Here is an 18,440-nt window from a genome sequence, read left to right as displayed (position 1 = left end):
CCAGAGAAGGCAAGCGGGTTAGGGAGAGACAGAAGGTTAGGTGGCCAGATGAGATTTAGAAGTTTGCGGGTATAAATTGGCAGCAGCAAGCACAGGACCGGGTTAACTGGCGGAACATGGGAGAGGCCTTTGTCCTGCAGTGGACGTAGTCAGGCTGCTGCTAATGATGATGATGGTAACCAAGTCTGAAAAAGGTGCCATACTTGGTTGCTAGACTGCTAAATTAAATAATGGATTAGCTTTAAAGGGGCCCTGCTACACATTTTTAAGTAGCCATGGAATAGATTCACTAAAGGAGCTTATGGCTTCATGAATTCACTGCAGAAAAAAATGTTAAAATATGTCTAGTACGAGCAGAGTTACAAATCTTTGTCGCAAACTGCAATTGCATTCTCCTTTCTCTCGTCCCGACAAAAGGGCTGGAAGCTAGGCCGGGAGGGATGGCCGGATGAAAGAAGTACATCATTACGCTCCCCTCGTGACCTTGAGCACTCCCCCCCTTGGCCTTCTTTTTTTTTTTTCTTCGAATAAGCTGCTTTGCAGTGCTATAGCGCATGCTTGGACAAGCCATGGTCTCCCGCAGCGGTCCCAGTAATGACCGAGCACGCCTTGTTCAAATCAGCCAATGACTGATACAATGGCTGTGACGAGTGATTTTTGAGCTTGTAGCATTATTAGTCGCGAGAAGAGAAAGCAATATTCAGCTTACTTTGAGAATTTATTGTGAATTCTAGGCCGAGGCGCTGCGCTATAATATTTGGCACGCGTGTTATCGGAATCCTAGACTACTGATCAGCAGCCTTTTCTGACCATCCTCGGAAAGTCTTGCAGGGCCCCTTCAAGGAGTCTGTTCTCAGGGTTCGTACAGGTCCTTGAAATCCTTGAAAACCCTTGAAATTAAAAATTTCTTTTTCAAGGCCCTTGAAAGTCCTGGAATTTTCGCCGTCCTCTCGGAAATCCTTGGATTTCCTAAGCAGTGCACTTTCATATCGGCATCGCGACCTGCTAAATGTGGTGGATCAGTGTGTGAACCTGTCACTCCTTATTTCTGTAGCACTAATGCGTCATGGGTGCACATGGTCCCATTTAGCAAAAGTGCACTTGAAAAAAAGTTTATGGTGCGGGTGAAACAGTGAATGTGATAGCAAGAAATTAGAATGTCACACGAAGAAGGGCAAGCAACCCCATACGTTCAGCGCGCTGCTCAAGCACGAAGGACGCACGAAAAGAAAGTGCACAAAATGAGTGCTGATGAACCACTGTTGCAGCTCGACACTGGAAGCATGCTGATTAAACAAAGCAAGAAGGGTGCTCGAAAAGAACACACATGCACCCACAGGATGAGTGTAAATTAACCATCGTCACAGTTGTTACTTCTTAGTTGTTGAGCAATGTGCTGCGAGTGTCAACTGTGCACAAGCCGACACTCCTTATAGGGTGGTGCCATCAAATTTCAAGGCTATAGCAAGCGCCGTGTGGGTTTAAGAATATTGTCGCAACAAGCAAAGAACAGGACACAAGGCTTCCTTTCGACGTTAACAGCAAGGCTCTATTCATACACAAACACAAAGCGCAAGAGCAGATGCGCAACGTCGTCTTCCTCGAAAAACGCCAGAGACTGCTGCTCGTGATGCTGGCGTCTTCCTCCTTTTGTGTTTACGGCTAATAACCGTGACATTAGCCTTCTTCTCAAAAAGGCATCGTCTCGATGCTTCATTATCATGGCGGAAGGGTTTGTAGTCACTGGCAGCCCACAAGTTCATTCGGACAAATAAGGTTTCATCCGAACCACGTGCACAACTTCTGGTGCATGTCTTTGACGTCTTGAACAATGTGGACTGTCGGTAATCACCTCATAGTTAACATCACTGAGATGGCGGAGGACTTTATACGGCCCAAAGTATCGTCTCAAGAGTTTCTCCGAGAGGCCACGACGACAAACTGGAGTCCAGATCCAAACTTTCTGTCCTGATTCATAGGAGACAGGTCGGTGACGAAGATTATAGCGCCTTGTGTCATACTTCTGGTGGCGACATTGCCTCGTGGTTCGCTGTCTGCTAAAGCAAAGTAGGCGCGTGAAAGCTTTAGCTCGGTGGTCCAGCGGTTTGTCTTAGCGACTCGCTCATACTAGGCTAACCAGTCCTCGACGTCTTCATACGCCTCACCATGGAATGTCTCCGGAATCTAAGGCTGCTCAAAAGTCAGCTGGGAAGCACCTGCAGTTGCCATTTCTCCAGGCGGACTGTTTTGCTGCGAAAGTTTCAGGGGAATCGCCTCACGACTAAGGCCTCGCTGTCGGCGACTGTAGCGGTGGACAGGGGTATCCACTGAAAAAACGGGTTCTGGTGTCGGACTTGAAGTGCCGAACCGCAGAGGAGTCCCGAGCATCAGTCGTAGAAGCCCAACACCTCCACCAGTGTCGCAACGTGCACAGAACAGGACACAAGGCTTCCTTTCGAAGTTAACAGCGAGGCTCTATTCACACACAAAAACAAAGCGCAAGAGCAGACGCGCAACATCGTCTTCCTCGAAAAACGCGAGAGACTGCCGCTCGTGATGCTGGCTTCTTCCTCCTTTCACTGTCACGGCTAATAACCGTGACAATATATTTTAAGTAACTTCACAAGTGTAGCTAAATGCTCATTTCTTTAATTGAGGCCCATCGTTAGCACGTCCAACACTGACGTAGCTCTATAGGAAGGGCAACGAAAGTTCTAGTGACGTCACACCAGATCTGTAGTCAGGTGAGTGACCTCCGGACTTCCGCCCCGTACATACTGGCAAAGCATCGCGGCTGCTGCAGGTAGCGGTGAGTTTGTTTTGCAGGTGCTTGTGTGGCACATGTGTGCGAGAGCTGACAATACTCACCATGACACGTGCAAAGCTTTGTGATCACGTGACTAAGTCAGCTACACTGCTACGTACTTGCCAAACTCGATCCCCACAAACAGGAACTGAAAATTGTTCATATAAAAAAGGCAACAAATTATACAGCGAGAATAAATGAACCTTGGTGCGTGTATCGTGCTTATTGGAGCTATAATTAAAGCTTGCAGCAAAGAGCATGCAAGCCACAAATATTGGGGCACGACCCCTTTAAGGCCTGACTACACATGCGCGTTGAAGCACATCAGCGCGTAACTTTCTGACATGGCATCGTGCCTTCTCTCTATAGAGAGGGTGCGAGAAGTCATTGAGACTACGCTCTTTTTTTTATAATTGCAATATCCATATATTTATTGCAAGTGCTTATTGTAAGCATGTTGCTTTGAGTCCTTGAAAAACTTGCAACAGATCCTGGAAAGTCCTTGAATATCCTTGAATTTTCACTTTGGAAACCTGTATGAACCCTGGTTCTTTATTGAAATTTGTGAAAGCATTTTTGGCAAGTACACAAAACTCGTACTATAATAAGTTTGCTGTTCAATTTTGGTGTCTACATTCCTTTAAGGTATATGTTAGTATTTTTCCTGTCCGTTAGCATCAGCAGCTTCAGAGTTAGTCATAAGCTGATGTTCACCACTAGAAGCTGATCTTACCAACCAAGAAAGAGAAAGTTGCCATTCACATTTTGTCAATGGTTAAGCTTTCATTGTTAATCACCTACAGTGAAGCTCATAATTAGTACCTCTAACTACGAGCTTTCTTGCTAGCTCAATCGGGAAGTTGGCCAAGTAGCATTTCCTTGTTAAATGTGCATTTTAAGTGGTGAGAACAAGCTTGTCTTGAAAAGGTGTGGCATGTTTATCTGTGCTTGCCTTGATCGCTTTTAAAACTATTCTGCAGATGTGGCAGTTTGCACCTAACAGTGTCCACTATCTTCTGAGCCTTTGGCAACGCATGGTAGCATCTGTGCCCTATGTAAAAGCATCTGAGCCCCATTTGTTGGATGCCTACACGCCGGAAGTGACCCGGGCCTACATCACCTCACGGCTAGACTCTGTCAGCCAAGTCCTGAGGTCAGTGTTTGGCAAGCTTTTGCAGTACATGACAGCATTACACGTGAGGAGCTGTTTGTTCTCAAAAGAAGTGGCTATGTGGACACTTTTATTAAGTATTTGAGGGACAGTGACGGAAATATGCGGTGCCACAAATATGTGCTCTAAAGTGTTTGATTTTGTACATTCGTAGTGTGTGTTTGTGTAACATGTCCATTTTTTAACTCCCTTTTTTCCCCTCGCAAGTGCTGTTACCCTGAAGGGGTCAGTCAGTCCAGAAATTTATCAAACGGTCCTGAGGGCTTAAAGCTACCATGGTGTCCACGAGGGACATCCCAGCAGCCGCTACTGTAGATGACGCCTGATTCGAGGCGGGAACGTGGTGCAAGAAATTTTTTTCTTTGTGTTTGAATTTTCACTCGAGTTTTTCTTTTTTGGCTCTTTCAGCCCAGGATTTTTCGTTATCTTAACAAGTTTTTTTCAACCCGTTTTTTGGATGTTCTTATATTTATAAAACACCCATATAATATACACTTGCATTTCGCAGCCTTTCTACTGTGGGCAGGAACTTAGATTAAACATTATAGGTCACTTTAGTACGAGGGTGGTCTGAAAAGTTCCTGGTCTCAACAAGAATCACGTGAGCTAGAACTTGCAGCACTCATGTTCACACTCACACAAGTCTCTGCAAGTCTTGAAGCACCATAAGGCATGGAGAAGCTTGAGCACCCTGCGATGATAAAAGTTATTTGTAAAATGTTTATATACGAAGTACGTTCACCAACGGTTTGTCAAAGTTTACAAGCAAGATTCACCTTTATACTCCACAATCAAAAAATGGGCTGCTGAGTTTAAGTGGGGCAGAGAAAGCATTGAAGATGACCCGCTAAAGGGCGCCCAAAAAGTGCAACAACTCTTGAATCGATTGACCGTGTGCACGATATGGTCTTGGAAGACAAGAGAGAGAAGTTGCGCGAAATTCCCGAAGATGTTGGCATCTCAGTGGAACGTGTAGGTCACCTTTTGCACTATGAACTACACATGAAGAAGCCGTGTGCAAGATGGGTGCCGAGCATCCTTACTCCTGAGCAAAAACGGAACCACATGGCAATGCCACAGCATGCTTTGGAGCTGTATAACGAAAATCCAGTGGAGTTTTTGTGCATACTTAGAACAATGGATGAAGCTTGGATTCATCATTACACACCAAAATCGAAAGAACAATCAACCCAATGGACTGAAGCCGGGTCCTCTACACCAAAAAAAGCAAATTCAGTTCCCTCCGCAGGAAAGGTGATGGCCCCGGCTTTTTGGGACGCTAAAGGCATTCTGCTTGTGGATTATTCTTGTAGTGTACACGCATCTCAAAGGAGCACAGCCACTAGCGTGGGTCCGGTCTCAGCGAGCCGCAGGGCACGCGTTAAGCGTCGCCGTGGCGAGAACACGATACTGCTCAAAGTTGCAACACTTTATTGTCTGTGGCAACACCAAACGCAGTACAACCCGTTGCAAAGGCGCCGCAGGAAAGCAAATAGGCTTATCCACGCCACTGGCATAAAAGTACTACACAGTGTGCCACGAGCACGTCTCCATAGTAAAGGTGATCCACGGAGACACCGGGACCAAGGCCTGGTTGCTCGAGCGAGGGCAAAGGCGCTCGCGTTGGCTTCGAAGAGAGACTGGTCGGCGCAGCTTGGCCACGCACTAGGACACCGTACCACCCTTCGGTCGAGCGTACGCAGTGGGGCTACAAAAGGTGAGTGTTCACCTCGGGCGCGAGGCGCCGTCAGCGGAGTCCGACGAACCCCGAGCGACGAGAGTCGACGGGCAGAAAAGATTGCATGGCTCACCGTCTGGTGTCCCGGAGAGTATCTGCTCGCTCCGGACGCAGCGCGCGAAAACCTCTCGTGCACGGCGCCACAGTCAACGTCCGCTACCGGGTGAGGGGGTTAAATGTCACTCCGCTCTCCCAGCGCGGCAGACAGCGGAGGGGAAAGATATGTAGGGACATGAGAATGGCAGAAAAGGTGGCAAAGCCCGCGCAAAGGCAGTGGGCTAGCCTCAATTCCCACATCCCCCTCTCCTAAATTTGCCCTTTACCGGTCTGCAAAAGGCAGCTGGACGTCACTCATGCAGTTAAAATGACACTGCTATGATCGACAGCTAACCTCAGTCCAGCCCTGTAACTGCTGCTGCAAAAAAAAAAAAAAAAAAAAAGGATGACAAAAGAGAAACAAAAACATTAATAACAAAATAAACACACGACACTAAAAATAATTGTGGAAGGGAGCACAGGAAAGTAGTAGTAGTGTTCGTGGTGCTGAAGCGGGATAGCGTCCACCGCGCAGAGGGGTGGAAGAGCATGACGATGTTTGCTAGGTGCGATGCCCGAGTGCGAGGTCAGAGGCACGGAAGGGGGTGCGAGGTCAGAGGCATGGAAGGGGGGGCTCTCTGATGGCTCGTTGCTGCTCTTGATTAGCCGAGAGTCCGAGGAACGCCGCTTCGGTTGTGGTTCCGAGGCCCCGCGCCGCATCTCTGGCTTGATGACGGAGCTGGGACGTTGCGGGAAGCCGGGCCTCTCCAGTGTTCAGGGAGGCCAAACCAGAATTGGCTGCGAGGCGCCCTGGCCTTGGCCGGCAGCATATAGCTGCTTTCAGCTGGCCTCGCGCAGGAGCCATGGTGAGAAAGGCAGCAGGGCTTCTTCGACGACGGCCGAGAGCAGAGCACTGCGTCAGCAGGTCAGTGCCCCGAACACCTCTAGAGTCCGCGTCGATGGGGGGAAGCCATGACGAACACTCTTCACAGGCACGCACTGAAGCATCGCGTACTTACACACGCACAGAAGTACGCACGCACACACACCGCCAACGGCTGTTCGAGCGTAGGTGCAAAGCGTCCTTCGTCTCTCTCTCCCGGCATACGCACTGATACTCAAGGTCACACTCCCTTCGCGGTAGACGAAATGAGCACGAAAAAAGTAAAACAGAGCAAAATGACACTCAATTTCAGGCTAAAATAAAATAAAACAGACAAAAGACATAAAATACACATGAGCACTTGAAAAAAAAAGAAACACTGGCAGCAGACTGGGCGGGGTCGATTTCTTTACGAGATAAGGCCGTAAAGAAGCTAATCTATATTGAGGCTAGACAGTAAACTAAGGGCCTTCAGTTGCGGAGAAGTCCGCCGTCCGGCGCAAAATCACAAAGGTGACCGCTTCCTCAGATTATACTGGTGCGGGGTCCGAATGCGGTTCGCTGCTCCGGGTGTGCCCCGGGTGTGCCCCGTTGCTTGCGTGAAGTGCCGCAGGGCTCTGGCGAAAGCTCGTCAGACCGTGAGACAAAGGGTTTCAGGTCTGCGATATGGGCACGGCTGAGTTTTCCCGTATGGGGATCTTTCAGCAAGTACGCGAGTGGAGTGCAAGCTTTCTCCATTCAGTACGGACCAAGCCACTTAGGAGCGAGCGAGGTTGAGAACCCCTACTGGCATCGCTAAGAGTATGGTTACGCTTCAGGACGAGATCGCCCACCTCAAAAACTAGGCCGCGATGCTTGCGGTCATATTGGGCCTTCTGTAGAGCCCTGGCCGACGCCAATCTTTGCCTAGCTTTGCAGAAAGCTCGACAAAGCCTGTCCCGAAGTGTCGACGCGTAAGCAGAGCAGTCTGCCGGCGTCTCATCGTCCTCGAGCTGGCATTGAGTGACGCTGGTCACCGGATTTGCCAACTCCCTTCCAAAATTTAAGAAGGCGGGCGAGAAACTAGTTGAGCGACTCTCGGATGTTCGAATAGCGAACGCGAGCTCACTCAAATGGCCTGCCCAGTCCCTTTGACTTTCGGCAAAGGCCACCAACATCGGTTTGGGCGTACGATTGACGCGCTCTGTTAAATTGGACTGGTGATGGTAAGGTGAAGTGGTGCAGTGATCGATTCCGAGCGAATGGCACGTGACACCAAACACCCGAGCGGTGAAATACGAAGCATTGTCAGTGATGAGCCTTTCCGGGAAGCTGAAGCGGCAAAACACTTCCTGCAGCTTCTCAAGCACCACTCGCACCGTCACCTTCCGAAGAGGGAACAATTCCACCCATTTCGAAAAGTGATCAACGACTACCATCAGGTGAATGAACCCCTTTTACTTCTGGGAAATGGTCCCATTAGATCGCAGATGGCCACTTGCCACGGACGCTCACTGACAATCGGTTTCATCAGACCGGGCGGTTTGCCACCCTTTGATTACACCGTTTGACAGACGCGGCAAGAACGGCAATAGCGAAAAATGTCTCGCTTCATGCCGGGCCAGGTCACAACGCGGCTCAGTTTTGCAAAAATTTTCGAGCCACTTAGGTGACCGGCCATGGGTTCGTCGTGAGAGGATCGCAACAGTGCGGCTCTCAAACTTTTGGGCATAACCATCCTAAACGGGTCGATGGACTTGTCGTCAGTGGCTATATACTTCAGCAGGAGCCCGTTATGGTCCAGCAAATATGAATCCGCCGGGAACTCAGCGACACACGCTGGTTCGAGCCCCCTATTCGCGACCGCTGCAGAGCAAGCAGCGTCATGGCGCTCCGTCTCGTCGAGACAGTCGCTATCGGCGCCCGCTGCAGGACAAGCAGCGTCATGGTGCTCCATCTCTCTGAGACCGTCGCACATTTCGTGACAAAACGGGTCACTTTGCTGGGCCTTTCGAAGCTCTTCTCTGCTGAAAGCGATTCCCATTCTCCCAAATGGGGGAGTCTGGTATCGCGCCCAATCAGGACCGCAGCAACCGCCGTGTGCACGGCGTCACGGGTTCGCTCTCGGCACAGTGGCCTTCCGAAAGTTCTCCCGCTCGGCCGCTACGCAGTGTGCCGCTTACCTGGATAGCAGCCAAAGTCGTCCTCATGGGAACTCCCCCTTTTCGCCGCTGTTTCGCCCCCGACGCTTGCATGTGCTAAGGCACCGCGAGCGGCCGTCGTACTGAAATCCAGGTTCTCCGCAGACAGCAGGGGGCACGAGATAGCACGTCAGCTACTACGTTGGTTGTGTATTCACCACAAAAGGGGGTGACGACACGGACGGGCGCCGAACGGTGCCCGTAGATAGAGGCGATAGCTTCTTTGTGCAACGCGGCATGCCACGCAGCAGACATGTTGTGACGAGCCCGAATCGCGCAAGCGAACTGACTCGCTAAGAGCAGTCACAAGCTTAGAGCTTTTGATACCGCGTTGGGCGGCAGTGTAGTGTACACGCATCCCAAAGGAGCACGGCCACTAGGGTGGGTCCGGTCTTAGCGAGCCGCAGGGCACGCGTTAACCGTCGCCGTGGCGAGAACACGATACTGCTCAAAGTTGCAACACTTTATTGTCTGTGGCAACACCAAACGCAATACAGCCCGTTGCAAAGGCGCGGCGGGAAAGCAAATAGGGTTATCCACACCACGGGCATAAAAGTACTACACAGGGTGCCACGAGCACGTCTCCGTGGTAAAGGTGATCCACGGAGACACCGGGACCAAGGCCCGGTTGCTCGAGCGAGGGCAAAGGCGCTTGCGTTGGCTTCGGAGGGAGACGGGTCGGCGCAGCTTGGCCACGTATTAGGACACTGTACCACCCTTCGGTCGAGCGTACGCAGTGGAGCAACAAAAGGTGAGGGTTCGCCTCAGGCGCGAGGCGCTGTCAGCTAAGTCCGACGAGCCCTGAGCGACGGGAGTCGACGGGCAGAAAAGATTGCGTGGCTCACCGTCTTGTGTCCCGGAGAGTATCTGCCCGCTCCCGATGTAGCGCGCGAAAACCTCTCGGGAGACTTCGCGCACGGCGCCACAGTCAACATCCGCTACCGGGTGAGGGGGTAAAACGTCACTCCGCTCTCCCAGCGCGGCAGACAGTGGAGGGGGGAGACATGTCGGGACATGAGAACGGCAGAAAAGGTGGTAAAGACCGCTCAAAAGGCAGCGGGCGAGCCTCAATTCCCACATCCTGAAAACTGTAAAACCATAACTGGGGAATATTATTGTGACCTTTTAACTCGGTTGGATAAAAATATTACTGAGAAAATACCAGGTTTGCAGAAGAAGAAAATTATCTTGCATAGAGACAATGCACCGGTGCACAAAGGGTATCTCGAAATGCTAAATTGCACGTGTTGAAGTATGAATTGTTGGAGCGCCTACTCGATTCTCCCGGCTTGGCCCCGTCAGACTACCACCTGTTTTCAAAACTCAAAATCTTTCTTGGTGGGCAACGTTTTTCATCAGATAAAGAAGCGATTGCTGCTGTGGATAAATGCTTTTGAGAACTTCCACTAAGTCATTTTAAGGACTGAATCCTGGCTCAAGAATATGGATAGATCGAGTGTGTAGAGTTGAGAGGATGTTTAAAAATGTAAATAATTTTTAAAGTTTAAAATGCTTTTTTCTACATCAGGCCAAAAACTTTTTAGACCAGTCTCGTAAACAATGTCAGCATTTCTTTGACCTTCTTTTTTCTTGAAATTTTCATTGAATTTTCTCTTATTGTAATGGGAGACTGAGACAGACCTTTGCATCATTGATGTTGGGCACTTTTGTTGCGTGGAGGGAAATTTTTTTTAGTGATAGTAAACGAAAAATGATCAGGATGAATGTTTCTAACATAGGTATACTATAAATGTGTGTACTGTAAGTGCAATAAACACATCAACCTGTGATTGAGTACACTATGGCACCCAGGTTTCGTTGCCCATGACAAAGACGGGTCACTTGCCTTCTTGATCTCACGCTGGACTACACATGTTCACATGCTATCATGTGCTCATTGCTGCTTGTGCAGCCTCATGTATTGCTTTAATTTCAGGTTTAAAAAGGTATCAGGAATCTAAAAACATTTTGGTAGGGAGAATTATACCAGAGGAAAGTGGTTGATTGACCACTTTTGCAGGACCAAGCAGGTCATTGAGTGGATGCTGTTTGTGCGAGTTACGCGCGTGTTGAAAAAACGGCCACATTTCTGCGATGTGAATACTAATATAGTGACTGTGTGTGTTCTTTAATTTAACAGACACCACTGCCTGTGTTGCGGTGGTGATGTATGCTCGAAGGCGTTAGCAAACAACGATCCTTTCATGTGCGTTTGTCTCACTTGACATCTGATTGCTTGGGCGCAGCTTTCTTCAGCTTTGAATTTATTATGAACTGAATGTGAAGAGCTCGAAATTACAATGACCCTGTTGAGTCGCTGGTAGCATTGTAATGCATATTGTTCAATTGCACGAGAGTAACACTTTTGCGGAGGTTTGCTTCGTATGATAATGTCTGATCATAAGTTAAATACTACCTTGAATGTTTTACAGCTGACTTAGTCTGCATATCAATGCATGCAAGAAAATGTTTAATTCCCACTGCGATCATGCATGTTTCGTGCAGCAGCAGATTCGATTTCGGATAATATAAATGCCTCACCGCGCATTGTGTCCACTGATGTTTAATAACACTTTGGTTGTTTTGACAGCTTGCTTAGTCAGCGTCATACCATGGCTACTGTGATTCTGCATGTTCATGATTACGCTGAGATTTGTTCCTGGTGATAACTGCCTGGTTTTGCAAAACCATCGATAATTTTAACGGTCCTTTGCTTCTTTTCATAGCATGCTTTCCAAGTGGCAGCTGTATATCACCTGTGGCTAATATAAATGATAATTTTTAGTGTTTTGCATACTAAAACATTGACACATTTAAACCCCTTTATAAGAAACATTCACCAGGGAGCAATTCTTGCCTTTTATTGATATGAGGTCTTTTATAAGCAGGTACCCTGTATGCTTTTTCTTATCAGTGCCTCTTTCAAGATAGGCATGCAGGTGTCTCTTATACCCATTTGTCTCTTATGTCAGTGTCTCTTACGAAGTGGTTCGACTGTATTATTATGTGGCACGTGGGGGGGGGGGGGGGGACATGAACTGAAATTGAAATCCAAGTATGCAGGTTACTATATTTTCCCTCCATCAAAATGCAGCTTTCATATGCGATAATCAAACTCACAACCTCATGTTTGGTAACATAACACCACGGCCTGCTTAGCAATGGTGGCGGGATGCATGCTAGACCAGTGCAAACGCTAATCGACGAGATGCAGCTTCTGTTTATGTAAAGAGTAATGGAAAATGTTATGCCATTAGCTTAATATAAATACAGCTGGTATTTGTTTTATATTTAAACTGTGGTGTAGGCTTTCACGTTGAATGGACGGTGCAAGTCCTCCTCAGGTAGGCATCAAATGGCTTTACCACACGTTTGTTGCCTCGTGAATCAACTGCTGCAAACTTTTTTCAAATTGGTCTAGTATGAGTGAAGTTACTGAGATTTATTGCACGCTATAATTGCATTTTATCTTCTCTCATGCCAATGAATGTGCTGGAAGCAAAGCAGGGAGGGATAGCATGGCGGAAAGAAGTTATCTAAGTTATGTTTCATGCACATCGTGATCTTTTTTTTCGAATTTTTTTTTCTTCAAACGCACGACTTACTTTCAGTGTGTGGTTGCGAGTATGCGTGCTGGTGTGTGGTGGCCACTTGTAGCGGCGACTAGTTCGGGTTATGGCGTGGTCATTCAGGTATATCCCATCATTTGTAGGAAGAAGAGAAGACAATTTCTAGCTGATTTGAAAAATTAATTGTAAATTTCATTGCACGGGCTGCGTTACAGTGAAATCTCAATACAGCGAAAGAGACTGCTAAAAATAATTCGTTATTTTTAAAAGTCGTTGTAGTGAAAGTATTAAAAATTTGCACAAAAAACATAAACCCAAACACGTGAGTATCTGACCTGTGCTGTGTATACATTAGCGACCACGTTGTGCTCTAATAAGTGAGAAAAAACAAACACGAACTATCACGAAACCAGTGCACGTTTATTTGAGGAAGAGCGCGACCTATCCTGATGGGGGCAGCTCGACTGTTGAAAAATGAACCGTTAAGCGTGCGCATCGTACTTAGGCTCACTGCCAAGCATCAGCATTAAATACCGATTCTTCATGTTTGTCTGTGCGCTGTTTAAATGTCGTCTTCGTTCTTGTTTTCTAATCACGACAAATGTTACAGATCATATAGTGTCTCGACTCCGTTCACGTGCATGCTTCGTCGTCGCACTGTGCGTAGCATTCGAGCGTTATTGAAGTATACATGGGTAATCATCGACGACTTGTTCCCACAGGTCACTCACGTCACATTTTCACTGCCGTTGCATTTCTTTTGTGCTGCTTCGAAGCTCGTATTGAACGTTTCATTACCAATTAAAAGGCTAGAAAACACCCGTGTAACAAGGGCGCAGGTTAACCTGCCCAATGAAAACAAAAACAAATGCCAGGCGATGATGATGGTGGCTGGGCTATCACACATTTGGATAGGGCGTGCACACAAAAAATATGCAGGCATTCTGATTATGAAAATGATAGTGGTGAGTACGGAGCTGGGCATTAATTTTACAGCCGCTAGAAATTTTTGAAATCGCTATTCATTATTTTGTAGTGTTGTAGAGATATAGGGGGAATAAAATTGGATACATTATTTTGAAGTATTTGGTATTCTGAAATTTGTAGTAGTGAAATATTTTTACATTAAACTAATGGACATTTAGAGGGGGATTCTGAAAAAGTCTTCAATCTGAAAATTTGTCAATCTAAAGTTGACTATAATGAGATGTGACTGTATAATGTTTGGCTTGTGTGTTCTCAGGAGCTTCAACTTCTGACCGACAGCTTTTCTAAAAAGGTGTTGCGGGGTGGGGCACCTTTAAGAATGAAAATTCATCAAAACTTCTGTTCATGCGAGTTAGTTCATTGTGGAGCAAGGGAATAACAGTGCAAAAACACACCCACAAGAGAGAAGACACAGACACACTGCGTTTGTCTTCTCTCTTGTGGGTGTGTTTTTTTGCACTCTTATTCCCTTGCTTTAAGAATGGGTAACCAGGTTTTCTTGAAAAGCCAGCGCACTCTCTTGAAATGTACAGCTGCTAACTGTTTGTTGTATACTGTCAATTCATGAACACACACTCCTTTGAAGTGAGCACAACTCGCCATGGAGGTGTAGTGGAGGTGTAGCACTCTGATGCTGACCCGCAGATCGCGAGATCAAATCCCGATCGGGCACCCTGCTGCTGACCCGCAGATCGTGGGATCAAATCCCAATTGCGGTGTCCGCATTTTCGATGGAGGCAAAAATGTTTGAGGCTTGTGTGCTTAGGTTTAGGTGCCTTTTAAAGAACCCAAGGTGGTCGAACTTTTCGGAGCCCTCCACTACGGCGTCTCTCATAACCATACTGTGGTTTTGGGACGTTAAACCTTCAACAATTATTGTTATTTTTAAAGTGAGCATGCCCATCATATTTTTCCCATTTAATAGTTGGTAGTATTGTGTATAATAAAAATTACATAATGGGGAAGACATGGGCTAAAAAATTATCCATTGAGATAAAACGTGCTCAGTTTATGTATATTTGTGTGTAGGTTTAAAATATCCATTTATCGCGCTTTTATAAAATTCATTTTTTAAAATATCAAACATTTCATATTCTTTTTGGGAGCAAGGGTTTCCCTAGACTGAGAATTACTGGATAAATCAGCTTATGAGAATAATCTGTAACGAGAACTTTATCCAAGAAAAAGAGAAAAAGTTTAAATCCACTTGAAAAGTTATTTTATTTTGGAGAACCTAAACGCTGCGGGGTCGATTCTTAGCCGCGCAAATCACTGTTACGAGAGGCTCCAAGGTCTTTTGGGTAGCGTGATGCGAGGGCCAACAAATTGGGCAGAAAGTATCCAGGCAGTGGCAAGGCAAAAGGTAGCCAGAAGGAAAAAAAAACATTCAATTTACAACACATGTACAAAAACATGGGCAAGGAAGCAGCTGACACCAGATGCGCCGGCCTTTAATAAGTGCTGAGATGCTCGAGGAGGAGGGCGCAGCTTCGCTGTTTGGACGCGCGCTGCACGGTCTCTGAGGGATGCCTTTGGTGTCTGTGAAGCACGCGTCGAGTGTCTCTTTGAAAGGTGCCGGCAAAGGAGGTAGAGCACTGCACAAAGGGTAGCGTGTTCTGCACGTTACTGCAGGTGGGTAGTATATCGTTTGTAACATCACATATGCATGGAAGCAAAACGCTAGAGGTCCGTGTGAGATATAGGTGTATGACCACAGCTGGTCGAAATATCCAGAGCCCTGTGCTATGGCGTCTCTCATAACTATATCATAGTTTTGGGAAGTAAAACCTCAACAATGATTCATAAGTGGGCCTGTGCTTAGCTGGGGTGGCAGTAATGAATGATTAACGTACCGTAACTTTTGTTCAGACAGATTAAAAACATTTATTCTTGTGTTCTTGCGAACAATTTTTATTGCAGATATTGAGATATGCTAATTTACTTTGTAACTCTCCCAGTTTAGGCAAACTAGAGCTCCCAAAAGGGCACATGAAATGGATATTTCGAGAACTACAAGTTGTTCTAAAAAAATAATTTGTATATCTTTGAATTCCAGGTACAAATTCCTATAAACTCGGCAACTTTACTCTAGGTCAAGAAAGAATTTGTGAACATCCTCAAGCACAGTGTCTCCCCTGCCGTAATACTCTTGCTTGCATCACTCGCCTGAAAAACAGTAGCCCTTGACTGGTGATTTCCAGTTCTTCAATTTTTTTTTTGTAAACTGTTGTGAAGGTTCACAACACAGCTGTTTTGTATGCCTTTTTTCTGGCATGATAAAGGAGCAACAGCCTAAATGAGAAAAATGTGACAAAAATGACTTGAGAAGCCCCCTCTCAAGCAAGCGCTACATCTTCAAGCGACCGATAGTGTTGATTGATATCTCAGGTTTAACATCCCAAAACCATCACATGATTATGAGAGACGCCGTAGTGGAGGGCTCCGCAAATTTTGACCACCTGGGGTTCTTTAACGTGCATCCAAATCTGAGCACACGGGCCTACATTTCCGCCTCCATCGGAAATGCAGCCGCCGCAGCCGGGATTCGAACCCGCGACCTGCAGATCAGCAGCCGAGTACCTTAGCCACTAGACCACCGCGGCGGGGCAAGCGACCGACAGTGTGATCTCATTTTGCTAAGGGTTGGGGGTTCGGGTCGGAGAACCCCCAACGGCTTTTCCAGAGTGCTGCAAAACTTCTAACATTTTTCTCGGTAGTACATAGAGGCGATATCCGCCCCCTCTTCCTCTTGTGCCATACCGGGAGTCATGCAAAGGGCTTGCCTACCATACATTACATGCTTAAGTACCAGGCAGCGTAACGAGTAAGCAATGTGTTCATTCAAGTGAAGTGCCAGGCGTATAAATGCCTGTTGTGTTTTTTACAAAACAAAAAAGGAACCTTGCCAGTCGCACAATGAAACTGCCATCGACCAGCACCCTGGTCGTAAAGCTAAGCCTGATAGATCGTGTAGCCTGCAGCCAGCATGAAGTGGCACCTATGGGCACTGTGCAGTCAAGTTTTACAGTGTGACTGCAGTGCCAGAATGCAAAGCCTAGCAGATAAAAAAAAGCGTTAATGAGACGGGGTCGGTCAAAATGGAACGCGATGCACATCGTCCTCCCTATATGAGTAAGTGAATTGTGGCCAGGCTATACGGTGGTCACCGGTGCATGTCTGTTTTCTGTGTGCTTTTAACGGCCAATGTCAGTAAACTTAGGACAGGCCAGCGTGAGCTGTGCAGCTTCCTCTGGCCAGTGGGCTGGTCCTTTTAGGTGCATAAAAAAAAAGCACTTGTTACAAGGCTTGATATCAAAACTGACGTAGAACAGTGACGCATTATTTTGTATGAAAACTGTGCCACTTGATCGCCAATGCGCCATGAGCCAGAAATAAAGCGCCAAGGTGGCCTTACATGTCATTTGAACTAGTTTGAATGTTCACGAGCATGAATTACCAGTGCTGCATGCATTCTGACACCACGGGTCTGCAAATAGTGTCAGTTTCATGGCGTGCACTGTACGACAAGTTGCAAGTGCTACTACCACGTGGGTCTCTCATTGCACACAGATACCCGATGATTAGATGTGGCATGCAATGGCTTCATTAAATGTAAAATACTATACAAATGTGCTTATCTAAATAAATAATTTAGCCGCTGATGGGGGCAAAATGATGCGGGCTGCATTTCTTCTGTCCACTCGCGGCACTCTTTAAGATGCCCTTCCCAGATCCCCTGTGTTCTGTGGAACCCAGTTTGAGAACCCCATGCGCTAGGGTGACAAATGGTTCTACGCAAGCTTGGCACGAGCTTGCGATAAAGTTGTTCATATTATTTAGGAATGTTGTTGGTGTAAAAAATGGTTAAATTGAATTCCATTCTGTGTCCTTCAAAAACTTTAGACATAGCATTGAAAGGTCTTGAATACTGCATGATTGTTGCCCTAGGAACTTATACAAACCCTGACAGTATAGGGGTAGGGATTGATAAGCAGGCAGCATATAATTGTGCGAGGCTTTTATGACAAGTGTGATGTGTGGAGCAGTGGGAGAGGGTGCCTTTTTTCCCACCATAACACACCAGCATACAGTAAGCTCAGACACCAGGAGTACTTCTAATCATGGTCTAGTTATGCTGGAGAATGGAATTTTTACTTTTGAATGTTTATTAGTCTGTCTCACTCTGCTTTCGTTGTTCTTATGCAGTATTTCAAAACAAGCAACGGATGTTTTATAGTCAGAGCTGTCAGATGTAGCACATCACCTTTTTCTTTTTTGAAAACTTCCTGTAAGCTATTTGTTTGTCACAGAGAAGGCCTAGAAGACCCAATGGAAGACATGGGAATGGTGCAGCAGCAACTGGATCAATTATCAACTATTGGCCGCTGTGAATATGAGAAGACCTGTGCCCTGTTGGTGCAGCTTTTGGACCAATCTGCTCAGGCATACAGGGAAGCTGGAAATCAAGGGGCTCCAGCCCTTGACTTGGCCATTTTCGAAGGTGGGCCCCTCTCTCTTTAAAAGGCTTCCTTCATGTAAATTAGGCTAGATTGGGACCATATTTTTGTCTGATCATTTTTGTGTGATGATATTGCTTAGCACGTAGTGCGATGCCTTACAATGGTAACATATTTTATTATTTATACTATTGTTTCTGCTACCTAACTAATCGCTGCTTCCAGATGACTCATGGGTTGAAAATACTAAGCAATGCATGGGGCCTCTTCGTCAAGGGTTTTCTGACACCTTAGCTAATCATGGTACATACATGGTAGCTATAAATGTGATTAAAAACATCTGCTGGTTTCCTATAATCCTCTTATCCAACATAATTCGATAAACACCGCTCCCTTTAAAAGGCCTGTGAGCCTTGATCACTCTTGAGGGAGCAAGGCTCAATCCCACCCACAAACTTCAAACTTCCTGTAAAATACCTTCCAAGCTATGTTTGCTGTTAATATTTCGCAGATAATATCTGCATGTTTACGAGAATTCATCCCACAGCCTATCTCTGCCGTGAAATTTTGTGTCAGTACCCATCTAAGCGTTCAATGACCACGTTAGCTTCAT

General features: G+C 46.6%; 1 protein-coding gene across 7 annotated transcripts in view; it reads left to right on the top strand.

The window, feature by feature from the left end:
- The window catches only part of Ranbp16 (Ran-binding protein 16), a 180,261-nt gene that overhangs the window by 41,441 nt on the left and 120,380 nt on the right, over positions 1 to 18,440 (top strand). For all 7 annotated transcript variants that reach the window (XM_075877168.1, XM_075877164.1, XM_037427078.2 and 4 more), the window contains 2 exons: positions 3,787 to 3,959; positions 17,681 to 17,871. In XM_075877168.1, the coding sequence (XP_075733283.1) occupies positions 3,787 to 3,959; positions 17,681 to 17,871 (364 nt within the window). The remainder of the gene's footprint in view (positions 1 to 3,786; positions 3,960 to 17,680; positions 17,872 to 18,440) is intronic.

The sequence above is a fragment of the Rhipicephalus microplus genome, chromosome X (genome assembly GCF_043290135.1).
Source record: "Rhipicephalus microplus isolate Deutch F79 chromosome X, USDA_Rmic, whole genome shotgun sequence".
Classification (NCBI taxonomy): domain Eukaryota; kingdom Metazoa; phylum Arthropoda; class Arachnida; order Ixodida; family Ixodidae; genus Rhipicephalus; species Rhipicephalus microplus.
Note: the sequence above shows the minus strand (reverse complement) of the source record. Positions and strands in the feature narration are given on the sequence as shown.